This window comes from Pseudophryne corroboree, chromosome 5 (genome assembly GCF_028390025.1).
Source record: "Pseudophryne corroboree isolate aPseCor3 chromosome 5, aPseCor3.hap2, whole genome shotgun sequence".
Lineage (NCBI taxonomy): Eukaryota > Metazoa > Chordata > Amphibia > Anura > Myobatrachidae > Pseudophryne > Pseudophryne corroboree.
The window spans coordinates 140,148,314-140,166,454 of record NC_086448.1 but is presented as its reverse complement, the minus strand read 5'-3'; the positions used below and the strand labels follow the sequence as shown (position 1 = coordinate 140,166,454).

The 18,141-nt window shown below is 47.3% G+C and overlaps 1 protein-coding gene across 1 annotated transcript in view; it reads right to left on the bottom strand.

Moving 5' to 3' along the window:
- The window catches only part of LOC134929572 (uncharacterized), a 213,221-nt gene extending 207,508 nt beyond the window's left edge, over positions 1-5,713 (bottom strand). Inside the window, exon 1 of the mRNA XM_063925163.1 lies at positions 5,616-5,713. Within this exon, the coding sequence (XP_063781233.1) occupies positions 5,616-5,713 (98 nt within the window). The remainder of the gene's footprint in view (positions 1-5,615) is intronic.
- Positions 5,714-18,141: the final 12,428 nt, after the last annotated feature.

Below are 18,141 nucleotides of genomic sequence, written 5' to 3'. Positions count from 1 at the left end.
AGGTGGACATGTTCCGCCTCAACAAAAAGCTAAAAAGATATTGCGCCAGGTCAAGGGACCCTCAGGCGATAGCTGTGGACGCTCTAGTGACACCGTGGGTGTACCAGTCGGTTTATGTGTTCCTTCCTCTTCCTCTCATACCCAAGGTACTGAGGATAATAAGAAGGAGAGGAGTAAGAACTATACTCATTGTTCCGGATTGGCCAAGAAGAGCTTGGTACCCAGAACTTCAAGAAATGATCTCAGAGGACCCATGGCCTCTGCCGTTCAGACAGGACCTGCTACTGCAGGGGCCCTGTCTGTTCCAAGACTTACCGCGGCTGCGTTTGACGGCATGGCGGTTGAACACCGGATCCTAAAGGAAAAGGGCATTCCGGAGGAAGTAATTCCTACGCTGATTAAAGCTACGAAGGATGTGACCGCAAAACATTATCACCGCATATGGCGGAAATATGTTGCTTGGTGTGAGGCCAGGAAGGCCCCAACAGAGGAATTTCAGCTGGGTCGATTCCTGCACTTCCTACAGTCAGGGGTGACTATGGGCCTCAAATTGGGTTCCATTAAGGTCCAGATTTCGGCTCTGTCGATTTTCTTCCAAAAAGAACTGGCTTTGCTGCCTAAAGTTCAGACTTTTGTTAAAGGAGTGCTGCATATTCAGCCCCTTTCGTGCCTCCAGTGGCACCTTGGGATCTCAACGTGGTGTTGGATTTCCTAAAGTCGCATGGTTTGAGCCACTTAAAACCGTGGAGCAAAAATATCTCACGTGGAAAGTGGTCATGCTGTTGGCCTTGGCTGCGGCCAGGCGTGTATCAGAATTGGCGGCTTTGTCGTGTAAAAGCCCTTATCTGTTTTTCATATGGATAGGGCGGAATTGAGGACTCGTTCCCAATTTCTTCCTAAAGTGGTATCAGCGTTTCATTTGAACCAAACTATTGTGGTGCCTGCGGCTACTCGGGACTTGGAGGATTCCAAGTTGCCGGACGTAGTCAGGGCTCTGAAAATCTATGTTTCCAGGATGGCTAGAGTCAGGAAAACTGACTCGCTATTTATCCTGTATGAACCCAACAAGCTGGGTGCTCCTGCTTCAAAGCAGACTATTGCTCGCTGGATCTGTAGCACGATTCAACTTGCACATTCTGCGGCTGAACTGCCGCATCCTAAATCTGTAAAAGCCCATTCCACGAGGAAGTTGGCTCTTCTTGGGCGGCTGCCCGAGGGATCTAGGCTTACAACTTTGCCGAGCTGCTACTTGGTCGGGTTCAAACACAATTGCAAAATTCTACAAGTTTGATACCCTGGCTGAGGAGGACCTTGAGTTTGCACATTCGGTGCTGCAGAGTCATCCGCACTCTCCCGCCCGTTTGGGAGCTTTGGTATAATCCCCATGGTCCTTACGGAGTTCCCAGCATCCACTAGGACGTCAGAGAAAATAAGAATTTACTCACCGGTAATTCTATTTCTCGTAGTCCGTAGTGGATGCTGGGCCCCCATCTAAAGTGCGGATTGCCTGCAATACTTGTATATAGTTATTGCCTAACTAAAGGGTTATTGTTATGAGCCATCTGTTCGTGAGGCTCCGTTGTTATTCATACTGTTAACTGGGTATAGTTATCACGAGTTGTATGGTGTGATTGGTGTGGCTGGTATGAGTCTTACCAGGGATTCCAAATCCTTTCCTTATTGTGTCAGCTCTTCCGGGCACAGTTTCCCTAACTGAGGTCTGGAGGAGGGGCATAGAGGGAGGAGCCAGTGCACACCAGATAGTACCTAATCTTTCTTTTAGAGTGCCCAGTCTCCTGTGGAGCCCGCTATTCCCCATGGTCCTTACGGAGTTCCCAGCATCCACTACGGACTACGAGAAATAGAATTACCGGTGAGTAAATTCTTATTTTTTACACATTACAGCAGACAGCGTCCCATTTTTACACATTACGGCAGACAGCGTCCCCTTTTCAGACATTACGGCAGACAGCATCCCCTTTTTAGACATTATGGCAGACAGCGTCCCCTTTTTACACATTACGGCAGACAGCGTCCCCTTTTTACACATAACGGCGGACAGCCTCCCCCTTTTTACACATTACGGGCAGACAGTGTCCCCTTTTTACACATTACGGCAGACAGCGTCCCCTTTTTACACATTACGGCAGACAGCATCCCCCTTTCTACACATTACAGCAGACAGTGTCCCCTTTTTACACATTACGGGAGACAGCGTCCCCCTTTTTACACGTTATGGCAGACATTATGCACAAAATGTTTTTCCCCAAACAGGACATAACACTTTTTAAACAATTACTTACTTGGCTATGAACCTCCCAGGCTGTGGATCTCCCCATGGTTGAGCCATGTACATTCCACCCCATTAGGATCAGGCAGGGTGCAGTGTATTGGGGAAGGAACGGGGGTGCATTGCTCCCTATCATGTGCTGCTGATCGCCCAGGCTTGGGCTCCACGCCTCCAGCAGGTGTCTTGTGTATGTGTGACTGTGCTGTGGGCTACGGGCTGGTCCTAAGCCACGCCGGCTTCCACAGCACATGGGTACAGCCGGCAGCAGAGAAAGTGTGCCGGGGAGTACATGGACGGCGGTGCAGCGGGTGAGGGGGCTGGCCGCGGGATCACATTAGACAGGGACGGCCCAGGCAGAGGGAGTGCATGGGGAATATTCGCTCTAACTAGGTGTGCGCTGTGCGCAATGCCCCTTCTGCACACACCTAGTTATGGCACTGGTGTAGTGTACTGTATGTATGCTGTGCACCACACATACACTCTCTCTCTCACTATATATAGTTTTCAGAGATGGAGACAAGCATGCTGTGTGTATGCATGCTACGTGTACACTATGGGGGTAATTCTGAGTTGATCGCAGCAGCAAGTTTGTTAGCAATTGGGCAAAACCATGTGCACTGCAGGTGTGGCAGATATAACATGTGCAGAGAGAGTTAGATTTGGGTGAGTTATTTTGTTTCTGTACAGGGTAAATACTGGCTGCTTTATTTTTACACTGCAATTTAGATTTCAGTTTGAACACACCACACCCAAATCTAACTCTTTCTGCACATGTTCTATCTGCCTCCCCTGCAGTGCACATGGTTTTGCCCAATTGCTAACAAAATTGCTGCTGCGATCAACTCAGAATTAGGCCCTATGTGTGTGTGTGTGTGTTTGTAAGTATGCTGTGTGTGTACTGTGTGTGTGCTGTGTGTCACACATATACTCTCTAACGCGTGTGTATGTATGTATATATCTATGTATTAGTGATGTGCACCGGAAATTTTTCGGGTTTTGCGTTTTGGATTCGGTTCCGCGGCCGTGTTTTGGATTTGGACGCGTTTTGGCAAAACCTCCCTGAACATTTGTTGTCGGATTCGGGTGTGTTTTGGATTCGGGGTTTTTTTTTTTTTACAAGAACCCCTTAAAAACAGCTTAAATCATAGAATTTGGGGGTCATTTTGATCCCATAGTATTATTAACCTCAATAACCATAATTTCCACTCATTTCCAGTCTATTCTGAACACCTCACACCTCACAATATTATTTTTAGTCCTAAAATTTGCACCGAGGTCGCTGGATGACTAAGCTAAGCGACCCAAGTGGCCGACACAAACACCTGGCCCATCTAGGAGTGGCACTGCAGTGTCAGACAGAATGGCAGATTTAAAAAATAGTCCCCAAACAGCACATGATGCAAAGAAAAAAAGAGGCGCAATGAGGTAGCTGTGTGACTAAGCTAAGCGACCCAAGTGGCCGACACAAACACCTGGCCCATCTAGGAGTGGCACTGCAGTGTCAGACAGGATGGCACTTCAAAAAAATAGTCCCCAAACAGCACATGATGCAAAGAAAAAAAGAGGCACAATGAGGTAGCAGTGTGACTAAGCTAAGCGACCCAAGCGGCCGACACAAACACCTGGCCCATCTAGGAGTGGCACTGCAGTGTCAGACAGGATGGCACTTCAAAAAAATAGTCCCCAAACAGCACATGATGCAAAGAAAAAAAAGGCACAATGAGGTAGCTGTGTGACTAAGCTAAGCGAACCGAGTGGCCGACACAAACACCTGGCCCATCTAGGAGTGGCACTGCAGTGTCAGACACGATGGCAGATTTGAAAAATAGTCCCCAAACAGCACATTATGCAAAGAAAAAAAGAGGCGCAATGAGGTAGCTGTGTGACTAAGCTAAGCAACCCAAATGGCCGACACAAACACCTGGCCTTTCTAGGAGTGGCACTGCAGTGTCAGACAGGATGGCACTTCAAAAAAATAGTCCCCAAACAGCACATGATGAAAAGAAAAAAAAAGGCACAATGAGGTAGCTGTGTGACTAAGCTAAGCGACCCGAGTGGCCGACACAAACACCTGGCCCATCTAGGAGTGGCACTGCAGTGTCAGACAGGATGTCAGATTTAAAAAAATATTCCCCAAACGGCACATGAAGCAAAGAAAAAAAGAGGTGCAATGAGGTAGCTGGGTGACTAAGCTAAGCGACCCAAGTGGCCGACACAAACACCTGGCCCATCTAGGAGTGGCACTGCAGTGTCAGACAGGATGGCATATTTAAAAAATAGCCCCCAAACAGCACATGATGCAAAGAAAAAAAGAGTGCAATGAGGTAGCTGTGTGACTAAGCTAAGCTACCCAAGTGGCCGACACAAACACCTGGCGCATCTAGGAGTGGCACTGCAGTGTCAGACAGGATGGCACTTCAAAAAAATAGTCCCCAAACAGCACATGACGCAAAGAAAAAAAGAGTCGCAATGAGGTAGCTGTGTGACTAATCTAAGCGACACAAGTGGCCGACACAAACACCTGGCCCTTCTAGGAGTGGCACTGCAGTGTCAGACAGGATGGCACTTCAAAAAAATAGTCCCCAAACAGCACATGATGCAAATAAAAAAAGAGGCGCAATGAGGTAGCTGTGTGACGAAGCTAAGCGACACAAGTGGCCGACACAAACACCTGGCCCATCTAGGAGTGGCACTGCAGTGTCAGACAGGATGGCACTTCAAAAAATAGTCCCCAAACAGCACATGATGCAAAGAAAAATGAAAGAAAAAAGAGGTGCAAGATGGAATTGTCCTTGGGCCATCCCACCCACCCTTATGTTGTATAAACAGGACATGCACACTTTAACAAACCCATCATTTCAGCGACAGGGTCTGCCACACGACTGTGACTGAAATGACTGGTTGGTTTGGGCCCCCACCAAAAAAGAAGCAATCAATCTCTTCTTGCACAAACTGGCTCTACAGAGGCAAGATGTCAACCTCCTCCTCTTCCTCCGATTCCTCACCACTTTCACTGTGTACATACCCCTCCTCACAGATTATTAATTCGTCCCCACTGGAATCCACCATCTCATGTCCCTGTGTACTTTCAGTAGGCAATTGCTGGTGAATGTCTCCACGGAGGAATTGATTATAATTCATTTTGATGAACATCATCTTCTCCACATTTTCTGGAAGTAACCTCGTACGCCGATTGCTGACAAGGTGAGCGACTGCACTAAACACTCTTTCGGAGTACACACTGGAGGGAGGGCAACTTAGGTAAAATAAAGCCAGTTTGTGCAAGGGCCTCCAAATTGCTTCTTTTTCCTGCCAGTATACGTACGGACTGTCTGGCGTGCCTACATGGATGTTGTCACGCATATAATCCTCCACCATTCTTTCAATGGTGACAGAATCATATACAGAGACAGTAGACGACATGGCAGTAATCGTTGGCAGGTCCTTCAGCCCGGACCAGATGTCAGCACTTGCTCCAGACTGCCCTGCATCACCACCCAGCGGGTGGGCTCGGAATTCTTAGCCTTTTCCTCGCAGCCCCAGTTGCGGGAGAATGTGAAGGAGGAGTTGTTGACGGGTCACGTTCCACTTGACTTGACAATTTTCTCACCAGCAGGTCTTTGAACCTCTGCAGACTTGTGTCTGCCGGAAAGATACAACGTAGGTTTTAAATCTAGGATTGAGCACGGTGGCCAAAATGTAGTGCTCTGATTTCAACAGATTGACCACCCGTGAATCCTGGTTAAGCGAATTAAGGGCTCCATCCACAAGTCCCACATGCCTAGCGGAATCGCTCTGTTTTAGCTCCTCCTTCAATGTCTCCAGCTTCTTCTGCAAAAGCCTGATGAGGGGAATGACCTGACTCAGGCTGGCAGTGTCTAAACTGACTTCACGTGTGGCAAGTTCAAAGGGTTGCAGAACCTTGCACAACGTTGAAATCATTCTCCACTGCGCTTGAGTCAGGGGCATTCCCCCTCCATTGCCTATATCGTAGGCAGATGTATAGGCTTGAATGGCCTTTTGCTGCTCCTCCATGCTCTGAAGCAAATAGAGGGTTGAATTCCACCTCGTTACCACCTCTTGCTTCAGATGATGGCAGGGCAGGTTCAGGAGTATTTGCTGGTGCTCCAGTCTTCGGCACACGGTGGCTGAATGCCGAAAGTGGCCCGCAATTCTTCGGGCCACCGACAGCATCTCTTGCACGCCCCTGTCATTTTTTAAATAAGTCTGCACCACCAAATTCAATGTATGTGCAAAACATGGGACATGCTGGAATTTACCCACATGTAATGCACGCACAATATTGGTGTCGTTGTCCGATGTCACAAATCCCCAGGAGAGTCCAATTAGGGTAAGCCATTCTGCGATGATGTTCCTCAGTTTCCGTGTGCCTCTTATGGAAAGCGATGATACAAAGCGAAGCCTGCCTAGGAATGAGTTGGCGTTTGCGAGATGCTGGTGCCGTCGCTGCTATTCTTGTTGCTGGAGGCAATACATCTACCCAGTGGGCTGTCACAGTCATATAGTCCTGAGTCTGCCCTGCTCCACTTGTCCACATGTCCGTGGTTAAGTGGACATTGGGTACAACTGCATTTTTTAGGACACTGGTAACTCTTTTTCTGATGTCTCTGTACATTTTCGGAATTTCCTGTCCAGAGAAATGGAACCTAGATGGTATTTGGTACCGGGGACACAGTACCTCAATCATTTCTCTAGTTCCCTGTTAATTAACGGTGGATACCGGAAACACGTTTCTCACCACCCAGGCTGCCAAGGCCTGTGTTATCCACTTTGCAGCAGGATGACTGCTGTGATATTTCATCTTCCTCGCAAAGGACTGTTGTAGTACAAGTGGTCTTCCGACTTCCCCTCTGGGATGACAATCGACTCCCAGCAGCAACAACAGCAGCGTCCGCATGTCAATCTGAGGTCTCCTCTCCCTCCTTCCCTCCGCTGCTGCCTGCTATGTTGGAGGGACACGGAGGGCACAGCGCGCACCTCTCCTGTGTCCCTCCTGGGTCTCCGGCAGGTCTAATAAAGGAAGTGCCGTTCGTGAACTCTGATTGGCTCACGAACCGGCACTTCCTTTAACAGACCCGCCGGAGACCCAGGAGGGACACAGGAGAGGCGCGCACTGTGCCCTCCGTGTCCCTCCAACACAAAACAGTGGGGGAGCGAGAGGGGGGGTCACTGGGGGAGCATATGCGGCACAGGGGAAGGAGGGCATATAATGTGGCACTGAGGGGGGTATAATTGCAATGGGGGCACGTAAGTACCTGGCACTGTGGAGGAATATCTGGCACTGGGGGCATATGTGGCACTGGGAGGGGGTACACCCAGTGCATGAAACCCCAGGCAACAAGCATGACACCCAGTGCATGAAACCCCTGGCAACGAGCATGACACCCTGAGCATGAAAACCCCTGGCACCGTGCATGGAACCAAGAGCATGAAACCCCTGGCAATGAGCAGGTAATTTAAAATTAATTAGAAGCCTTACTGTAGGACTTAATGTGTAATGGGCATTATGGTGTGTGGCATAATGTATCACGGACATTTCGGTGTGTGTCATAATGTGTCCCAGGCATTACGGTGTGTGCCATACTATATCACGGGCTTTGTGGTATGTGGTAAAATGTCTCAGGGGCATTGCAGTGTGGCATAATGTATAACGGGCATTACGGTGTGTGGCATAAGGTATAACGGGCATTGCGGTATGTGTCACAGGCATTACGGTGTATGGTATACTATATCACGGGCATTGTGATATGTGGTATAATGTCTCAGGGTAATTGCAGTGTGTGGCGTAATGTATCACGGACATTGCGGTGTGTGTCATAATGTGTCAGGCAACACGGTGTGTTGTATACTATATCACGGGCATTGTGGAATGTGGTTTAATGTCTCAGGGGCATTGCAGTGTGTGGCATAATGTATCACGGACATTGCGGTGTGTGTGATAATGTGTCACAGACATTGTATGTGCTATAATGCATCAGGGGCATTGGCCTACTGTACCGTACTGCTATATATTATATACTGGTGGTCAGCAAACTGTGCAAAACTGAAATGCACCACAGGTATGGATGGATAGTATACTTGACAACACAGAGGTAGGTAGAACAGTGGCCTACTGTACCGTACTGCCATATATTATATACTGGTGGTCAGCAAACTGTGCAAAACTGAAATGCACCACAGGTATCGATGGATAGTATACTTGATGACACAGAGGTAGGTAGAGCAGTGGCCTACTGTACCGTACTGCTATATATTATATACTGGTGTTCAGAAAAATTATGCACTGTCCTCCTACTATATATATATATATATATATATATATAGTGAAAAACTTAAATGCACCACAGGTATGGATGGGATAGTATACTTGACGACACAGAGGTAAGTAGAGCAGTGGCCTACTGTACTGTACTGCTATATATTATATACTGGTGGTCAGCAAAATTATGCACTGTCCTCCTACTATATATATACTGTGCAAAACTTAAATGCACCACAGGTATAGATGGATAGTATACTTGACGACACAGAGGTAGATAGAGCAGTGGACTACTGTACCGTACTGCTATATATTATATACAGGTGGTCAGCAAAATTATGCACTGTCCTCCTACTATATATACTGTGCAAAACTTAAATGCACCACAGGTATGGATGGGATAGTATACTTGACGACACAGAGGTAGGTAGAGCAGTGGACTACTGTACCGTACTGCTATATATATAGTTATACTGGTGGTTACTGGTCAGCAAAACTCTGCACTATCCTCCTACTATATAATACTGCTGGTCCCCAGTCCCCACAATAAAGCAATTAGCACACTGAGCACAGATATTTGCAGCACACTGAGCACAGATATGGAGCGTTTTTCAGGCAGAGAACGTAGATATTTGCAGCACACTGAGCACAGATATTTACAGCACACTGAGCACAGATATTTGCAGCACACTGAACATAGAAACTGAGAGAACGCCAGCCACGTCCTCTCACGATCATCTCTAATGCACAAGTGAAAAATGGCGGCGACGCGCGGCTCCTTATATAGAATACGAATCTCACGAGAATCCGACCGCGGGATGATGACGTTTGGCTGAGCTCGGGTTAACCGAGCAAGGCAGGAGGACCCGAGTCTGCTCGGAACCGTGTAAAAAAAGGTGAAGTTTGGGGGGGTTCGGATCCAGACGAACTGAACCCGCTCATCGCTACTATATACATATATATATATATATATATATATATATATATATGTCCATGTGTTTAGGGTCCCTGGCACTCCGGACTTACGTTTACCTTGCTCCGGTGCCCTCCCTGCGAACCAGCACCTGTATATTTCCTTTGTATGGGCGGCACTCAGAGACTTGCAAACAAAGTTTTAAAGTGCAAAAAAAGACCCAAGTGGGCCAATTTATTTGTAACCCAATTTTTGATCAATATATCATGTTTTATTAGTTTTATTATTTTTATGTCATTTAGCACTTTATTGAAGATGTCCACGAACAATTTCTTAAGCTCACTATTATGCAATATATTATGTGGTCTGTTTACATACAGCTGCTCACAGTAATGAAGTGATGGAGTGCACCGTTTTGATGTGGGTTTACATGTTCACAACACACTGTTGTTGTCTTTACAGTGTGTCTCCATGACGACCGGGCCGGGTGATGACGCCACTTACGGTGCGAAGGGAACGCCGTGACCGGAAGTGCCTTGGAGGGACGCCGGCCGGGAGCGTGGGGCGCACACAGGAGGGCACAGGAGAGACACAGGTTTGATTGTTATGGTATGTTATTTTGTCTATAAATATCACTGTTTTTTGATATGTTGAATTGTCTGAGGAAGGGGAATAATACCCCGAAACGTTACAAATAAATTGGCCCACTTGGGTCTTTTTTTGCACTTTAAAACTTTGGTTGCAAGTCTCTGAGTGCCGCCCATACAAAGGAATTATATACAGGCGCTGGTTCGCAGGGAGGGCACCGGAGCAAGGTAAACGTAAGTCCGGAGTGCCAGGGACCCTAAAGACATGGACATATATGGATACAGCGCACCGCCGCGGTGGATAAGTTCGCTGATATCATCTCACGGCACCCGGCAGTGTTTCCCTCCACAGCCCTGTTTTTGTATTCATTTGCACAACTAAGCACAAGCACTTTTGTTGTATTCCCGCAGAGGAACAAAAAATTTGCAACAGCACTTTAGAAGATATTGCAGCACTTTAATCTATGCACAAAATTTTGCGCTAGTTTGCACTTGTTCATTGTCTGAGCAATTTAAAGGCACATCGGATTCAATTATGGCTACCTCAACAGGTGAGGAGGATTTTACAACATTCCTGATGGAGTGTGACAACTATGAGACACTAAGTTTCTCCGATATAGATGCTGATAAAATTTTGCACAAGGATGCTGCACTGACAGATGAGATTATTGAATCTAGGCCCTCATTCCGAGTTGTTCGCTCGTTCTTTTTCATCGCATCGCAGTGAAAATCCGCTTAGTACGCATGCGCAATGTTCGCACTGCGACTGCGCCAAGTAACTTTACTATGAAGAAAGTATTTTTACTCACGGCTTTTTCTTCGCTCCGGCGATCGTAATGTGATTGACAGGAAATGGGTGTTACTGGGCGGATACACGGCGTTTCAGGGGCGTGTGGCTGAAAACGCTACCGTTTCCGGAAAAAACGCAGGAGTGGCCGGGGAAACGGTGGGAGTGCCTGGGCGAACGCTGGGTGTGTTTGTGACGTCAACCAGGAACGACAAGCACTGAAATGATCGCACAGGCAGAGTAAGTCTGGAGCTACTCTGAAACTGCTAACTCGTTTGTAATCGCAATATTGCGCGTACGTCGGTCGCAATTTTAAGAAGCTAAGATTCACTCCCAGTAGGCGGCGGCTTAGCGTGTGTAACTCTGCTACATTCGCCTTGCGAGCGAACAACTCGGAATGAGGGCCCTAATGCGGAGATATATAAGGAACTATTCAAGTTGAAAAAGAGGGAAATTGATTTCCTATATCATAGCAGAACATTGTCCGACTACTTCAGGGCCAAACAAATTCCCCGTGGCTTCAGGGTACATAATATCCCCACGATAGGGAGATATAACCCTAGCTTCTGCAAACGATGGATATCGATTTTAAATAAATGTTCCATGGACTTAATTTTATTAGTAATTGAGGAGTCAACTAAGGAATGGAACTTAACTAAAAACAAGATCACCACGTTTGAGCAAGAGCACCTTAATTCCTTGAGCCAGGATAAGGGGGTAAAATGGATATCTAAACTAGAGGAACAAACGGAGGCCTATAAGAACGATCAGCTACGATACAAGAAGGAAAAGCATAGAAAAGTTCAGGTAGATTATGCCAAACACAGAGTATACAATTGGCTACATCAAACTCCCAACTCATATAGACCAAGACAAAATCCACAGTTTCACAAAACGAGTGAGATTTTCCAGCACGTCGGCGAGTGAAGCCGAGGATGGGACACAGGACACTACTAACACCACAACGCAGATGACCCCTTTAGGGGCACGCACCCGGACAGAATTAATCGCAAAAGGACGAGGCCAACACGCAGGGGGGGACAATCACAAAGAAAAACAAAAACAAAACAATATTGAATCTTACAAATTAAACAGGACGCTCAAATTAAAGGAACATTTTTCAAAACAACCGGTAATATCCTCATCCACGCAACTACCAGAGAGGATCCAACGGTTGGGCACCCGGTCAAAGTTTGACCCACAGTCCTCGAATCCCACGTTAAAAACGTTTCATTGTATTCTGGAGGACAGTCTTACAACAGTGGACAAGCCTATTCGATATAATTTATCTAGGGAAGAAAGAAGGGCGCTGCAAGGCCTACAGTCCAGGAAGGACATCATTATCCGCGCTGCGGACAAAGGCGGCTCTATAGTGGTCCAGGATACAGTAGCCTATTTTCAGGAGTGTGAACGACTACTCGTGGACACTTCAACCTATGTGAAGTTGGAGGGTGACCCCACTGTTTTCAAACAGGAACTGGACGATATTTTGAAACAGGCTCTAACACAAGGTCTTTTATCACAGGTTTTAGTGGATAAACTAACCACAGCCTTTCCGGTAATCCCCATCTTTTACACACTGCCAAAGATCCACAAGGACGCACAGAGACCACCGGGTAGACCCATCATCTCGGCCCGGGGGTCTCTGTGCGAACCGGTGTCGATTTTTCTTGATACATTTTTACAACCTTGTATAAAAGACTCTAGCACTTTACTCAGCAAATTTGCACAAATACAGATGGTTCCGGACGGGATTACACTGGTGACACTGTATGTCACCAGTTTATATACCTGTATCCCGCACGGGGCAGGAGTGGAATCTGTACGTAAGTTAATTTACGGTAATGCACTTTATCAAGGGCCAGATATAGATCTGTTTTTAACACTTTTACTATTCACTCTGGAGCATAACTATTTTATGTTTAATGGTGTTTTTTATAAACAGGTCACGGGCTGTGCAATGGGGTCCTCTGTGGCCCCTTCCTTTGCAAATTGCTATATGTGGGAAATTGAAAAAGATATTTTCTTTGAGAACCAAGGCACTGTTGATTCACTATATATGTATTACCGTTATATTGACGACCTATTAATCCTGTGGAAAGGGGACATAGGTAAACTAGAGGCCATTGTTAAAGTTCAAAATCTTTCCAGCAATCCCATTAAATTCACCATGGCAATGAGTACTAGTGAAATTTGCTATCTGGATATTAAAATACAGATTAAGAATAATCAAATACATACTTTGTTGTACACGAAGCCCACGGATCGCAACACGATCCTTCATGCGGATAGTTTTCACCCCAAAAACACAATCCGAGGGCTTCCATATTCCCAATTTGTCCGTGTATGCAGGACAAATAGTGATCAAGAAATGATGCTAAGACAACTTGACAACATGATGGAGAAATTCAGGGCAAGAGGCTACTCCCTAAGCGAGTTAAAAAAAGCTAGGGACAAAGCTCTAAGGATAGCTCGACAGAACCCCAGGGGTGATGTAACAGGTAAAAATAAAAATAAAGAACTAACGGACACAATAGCATGGGTAAATGAATACAATCTACAAAGTCCTCGAACCTCAATGAAAGCCAAAGAATTGTGGCAAATGGTGAAAACTGACCCAGAGCTAAAGTGTTTTCATAAAACCAGACTTATGCCCATTTACTCGTGGGGGAGGAATTTAAAAGATCTACTAGTCAAAACTGATGTGACTGGTTTTCTGGAACCCAGTACATTCCATAATTTCCTCAGTCGTAAGAACGGAAGCTTTAAATGCCTGGGCTGTACGACGTCCTCATACATGCTCACCGGGGACTCTATCCCACATCCCCACACGGGCAAACGGCTTAGCATCAAGTGGCCTCTCACATGTACTAGTCGTTTCGTAAATTACGTCATAGTGTGCACCTGTGGATTATATTACGTTGGGAAAACCGAATGCCAGTTAAAGGTTAGGCTTACCCAACATAGATCTGCCATACGTAATGCACTTCGAACGGGTACAAGTGAACAGCCAGTGGCACGGCACTTTGTCCAAGCCTGACACAATTTATCCAGTTTAAAATACAAAGCAATCGATTGCGTGCCAGCTTCCCGGCGGGGCGGCAATCAGGGCAAAAAGCTTTTACAACTTGAATCCAGATGGATCTATAGGTTAGACTGTCTGGCCCCCAAGGGTCTTAATGAAACCTTGTGTTTTGCTCATTTTTTATAAGGTAAACCCCTTAAACTCACCTCATGTCAGCTTCATAAGTATTATAAAGAGGACTAAGATTAACATTTAAATAAAGATAGCAGATATGGTTTTCAGCCACTAGATGGCAGCAGTCCTTATGAATTTGTCTGCTCAGACTATGGGGGTAATTCCAAGTTGATCGCAGCAGGAATTTGGTTAGCAGTTGGGCAAAACCATGGCCCTCATTCCGAGTTGTTTGCTCGCAAGGCGATTTTAGCAGAGTTACACACGCTAAGCCGCCGCCTACTGGGAGTGAATCTTAGCTTCTTAAAATTGCGAACGATGTAATCGCAATATTGCGATTACAAATTTCTTAGCAGTTTCAGAGTAGCTTCAGACTTACTCGGCATCTGCGATCAGTTAAGTGCTTGTCGTTCCTGGTTTGACGTCATAAACACACCCAGCGTTCGCCCAGACACTCCCCCGTTTCTCCGGCCACTCCTGCGTTTTTTCCGGAAACGGTAGCGTTTTTTCCCACACGCCCATAAAACGGCCTGTTTCCGCCCAGTAACACCCATTTCCTGTCAATCACACTACGATCGCCGGAGCGAAGAAAAAGCCGTGAGTAAAAAACCTAACTTCATAGCAAATTTACTTGGCGCAGTCGCAGTGCGAACATTGCGCATGCGTACTAAGCAGAAAAACGCTGCGATGCGAAGAAATTTACAGAGCGAACGACTCGGAATGAGGGCCCATGTGCACTGCAGGGGAGGCAGATATAACATGTGCAGAGAGAGTTAGATTTGGGTGTGGTGTGTTCAATCTGCAATCTAAAGTGCAGTGTAAAAATAAAGCAGCCAGTATTTACCCTGCACAGAAACAAAATAACCCACTTAAATCTAACTCTCTCTGCACATGTTATATCTGCCTCCCCTGCAGTGCACATGGGCCCTCATTCCGAGTTGTTCGCTCGGAGATTTTCATCGCATCGCAGTGAGAATTCACTTAGTGCGCATGCGCAATGTTCGCACTGCGACTGCGCCAAGTAACTTTACTATGAAGAAAGTAAGTTTACTCACGGCTTTTTCATCGCTCCGACGATCGCATTGTGATTGACAGGAAATGGGTGTTACTGGGCGGATGCACGGCGTTTTAGGGGCGTGTGGCTGAAAACGCTACCGTTTCCGGAAAAAACGCAGGAGTGGCCGGGGAAACGGTGGGTGTGCCTGGGCGAACGCTGGGTGTGTTTATGACGTCAGCCAGGAACGAAAAGCACAGAACTGATCGCACAGGCAGAGTAAGTCTGAAGCTACTCAAAAACTGCTAACTCGTTTGTGATCGCAATATTGCGCATACATCGGTCGCACATTTAAGAAGCTCAGATTCACTCCCAGTAGGCGGCGGCTTAGCGTGTGTAACTCTGCTACATTCGCCTTGCGAGCGAACAACTCGGAATGAGGGCCATGGTTTTGCACAACTGCTAAAAAATTTCCTGCTGCTATCAACTTGGAATTACCCCCTATGTATGATAGATTATGTATTTTTACAAAAAAAATATTTTTACACACGTGAACGGTACTAATGATTTTGAAAAAAAGTAATTTTTGATCAATATATCATGTTTTATTAGTTTTATTATTTTTATGTAATTTAGCACTTTATTGAAGATGTCCACGAACAATTTCTTAAGCTCACTATTATGCAATATATTATGTGGTCTGTTTACATACAGCTGCTCACAGTAATGAAGTGATGGAGTGCACCGTTTTGATGTGGGTTTACATGTTCACAACACACTGTTGTTGTCTTTACAGTGTGTCTCCATGACGACCGGGCCGGGCGAATGCCGCCACTTCCGGTGCGACGGGAACACCGCGTCCGGAAGTGCTTTGGAGGGACGCCGGCCGGGAGCGTGGGGCTCACACAGGAGGGCACAGGAGAGACACAGGTTTGATTGTTATGGTATGTTATTTTGTCTATAAATATCACTGTTTTTTGATATGTTGAATTGTCTGAGGAAGGGGAATAATACCCCGAAACGTTACAAATAAACTGGCCCACTTGGGTCTTTTTTTGCACTTTAAAACTTTGGTTGCAAGTCTCTGAGTGCCGCCCATACAAAGGAATTTATATATATATATATATATATATATATATATATATATATATATATTTATTGTTTATGTGTGTATATGTATGTGTATATATATATATATATATATTGTATATGTATCATACTTGCCTACCCTCCCGGAATGGGCGGGAGGCTCCCGAAAAACGGGTGACCCTCCCGGCCCCCCGGAAGAGCAGGCAAGTCTCCCGGTCACAGGGGCCCCCCTCTGCCCGGCCGCCCACTTAACGAGTAAAGTGGGCGGTCCGGGAAGGTGATGACGCGATTCTTGTTGAATCACGTCATCGTAACCACGCCCCCTGCTGTATAATGCCGGTAATTGCGGCATTACACAACAGGGGGCGTGGCTTAAACAATGCCGTCAGAAGCCCCGCCCCGTTACGCCTCTGGTCCGCACCCGTTACGCCTCTGGCCCGCCCCCTGCACGGCATCTCAGGCCCGCCCCCCCACCCTGCTGAGCCAACGGGCTGCTCTCTCCCGGAGAGAGCAGCCCAGAAGTCGGCAACTCTGATATGTATATACTATACTCTACGGGCGCTCTTCACACCGTCGCAAGGGGCTACACCCCCTTAACCTTTGCACAGCCTTAGGGTGTGCAATATTTTGATTATATGGAGTATTACCTCCAAACATAATTTTGTGATTGCTTAAATATTGCGTGGACAAAGGGGTCATAGCCTGTGTAAACAACGCACGGAGGGCATGATGAATCACCTAGTAGGTGCTGTGGTTGGGGGAGTGGCGGGTGTGGGGGAGTTACGAATGGGGGAGGGTGTCTGGGGATGCCGCAGGTGGGGGAGAGAGTCATGAGCCACCGCAGTGTGTGGAGGAAGGTGGGTGTGTCGCGGGTGGGGTAGGGGTGGTTGCAGGGATGCCGTGGGTGGGGGAGGGGTGGGGGGAAGCTGGGGTGCGGCGTGTGGGGGAGGGGTGGGTGCTGAGGGTGATGTGTGGGGGAGGAGGTCTGGAACAACTGTGGGTGGGGGAGGGGCAGTTGCAGGGGTGCTGGGAGGGAGGGTGCGGTGGTGCTGCATTTGGGGGAGGTGGGGGATTGCGTGAGGTGCATCCAGCTGGAGCACCGCAGAGGTGACAGTATAGGGGACACAGCCACAGCATAGGCAACACATGGCGCACGCAAGGTCATGACCGCAGAGCCGGGACAGGCAGTGCTGAGCCGGGCCATGTGTTGTGCACGGCAGGGAAGGTGAGAGCAGCACACTGCCGGGCTCCTGCAGCCCTCTGCTGATGCAGTGGCGCTACTTACTAAAGTCCAGCCTGTAGTCTCCTGTGTGGGGTAGGGGTCCTGGAGGTTGAGTTGGTGTTGCGGGAGGGGTAGGGGGTTAGGAGGCGTTGCGGGTGAATGGGTGTTTGTTGAGGATGGGGGTTTTGGTGGGCAGGGGTTTGGGTAGAGAGAATGAATGTTTGTGTTGTGGTAAGGGTGGCAGGAGTGGTGCTGGGTGTGTGGGGGGGGGTGTTTGGTGGAGGGGCAGGTGTGAGAGTGTTGCCATGGTGTGAGGTCCAGATGCTGTGGGGTGGGGTGTGTGTGTGGGTGCCTCAGGTGGGTGAGTGATGCGTGGCTCAGTATTGAGGGTGGTCGAGGCAGGGGTGTATCTAGGGGTCTGAGTGCCCCTGGCAAAGTCAGGGGCTGGTGACTCACCCCCCCCCCCCCCCCACACACACACATACACATGCACACACATATTTGAAATAAGGAAGGTGTGTCTAAAAAGGGATGTGGCCTTGTGGGGAAGGGGAATGGCCACTCAATAGTACTTCCAATTCAAATTATGGTGCACAGTATCACATTACACCGCACAGTAGTGTCCAATACTCACATTACAATGCACACTAGTGTCTCTTATTTACGTTACGCCACACTGTCGTACCCCTATAGAAAACACCGTCTATACAGGGCATGTGGAGAATGCAAATAGATAATGGAAATGAGGACCAGTGCTAATAAATATATTTCTTATTTTATATG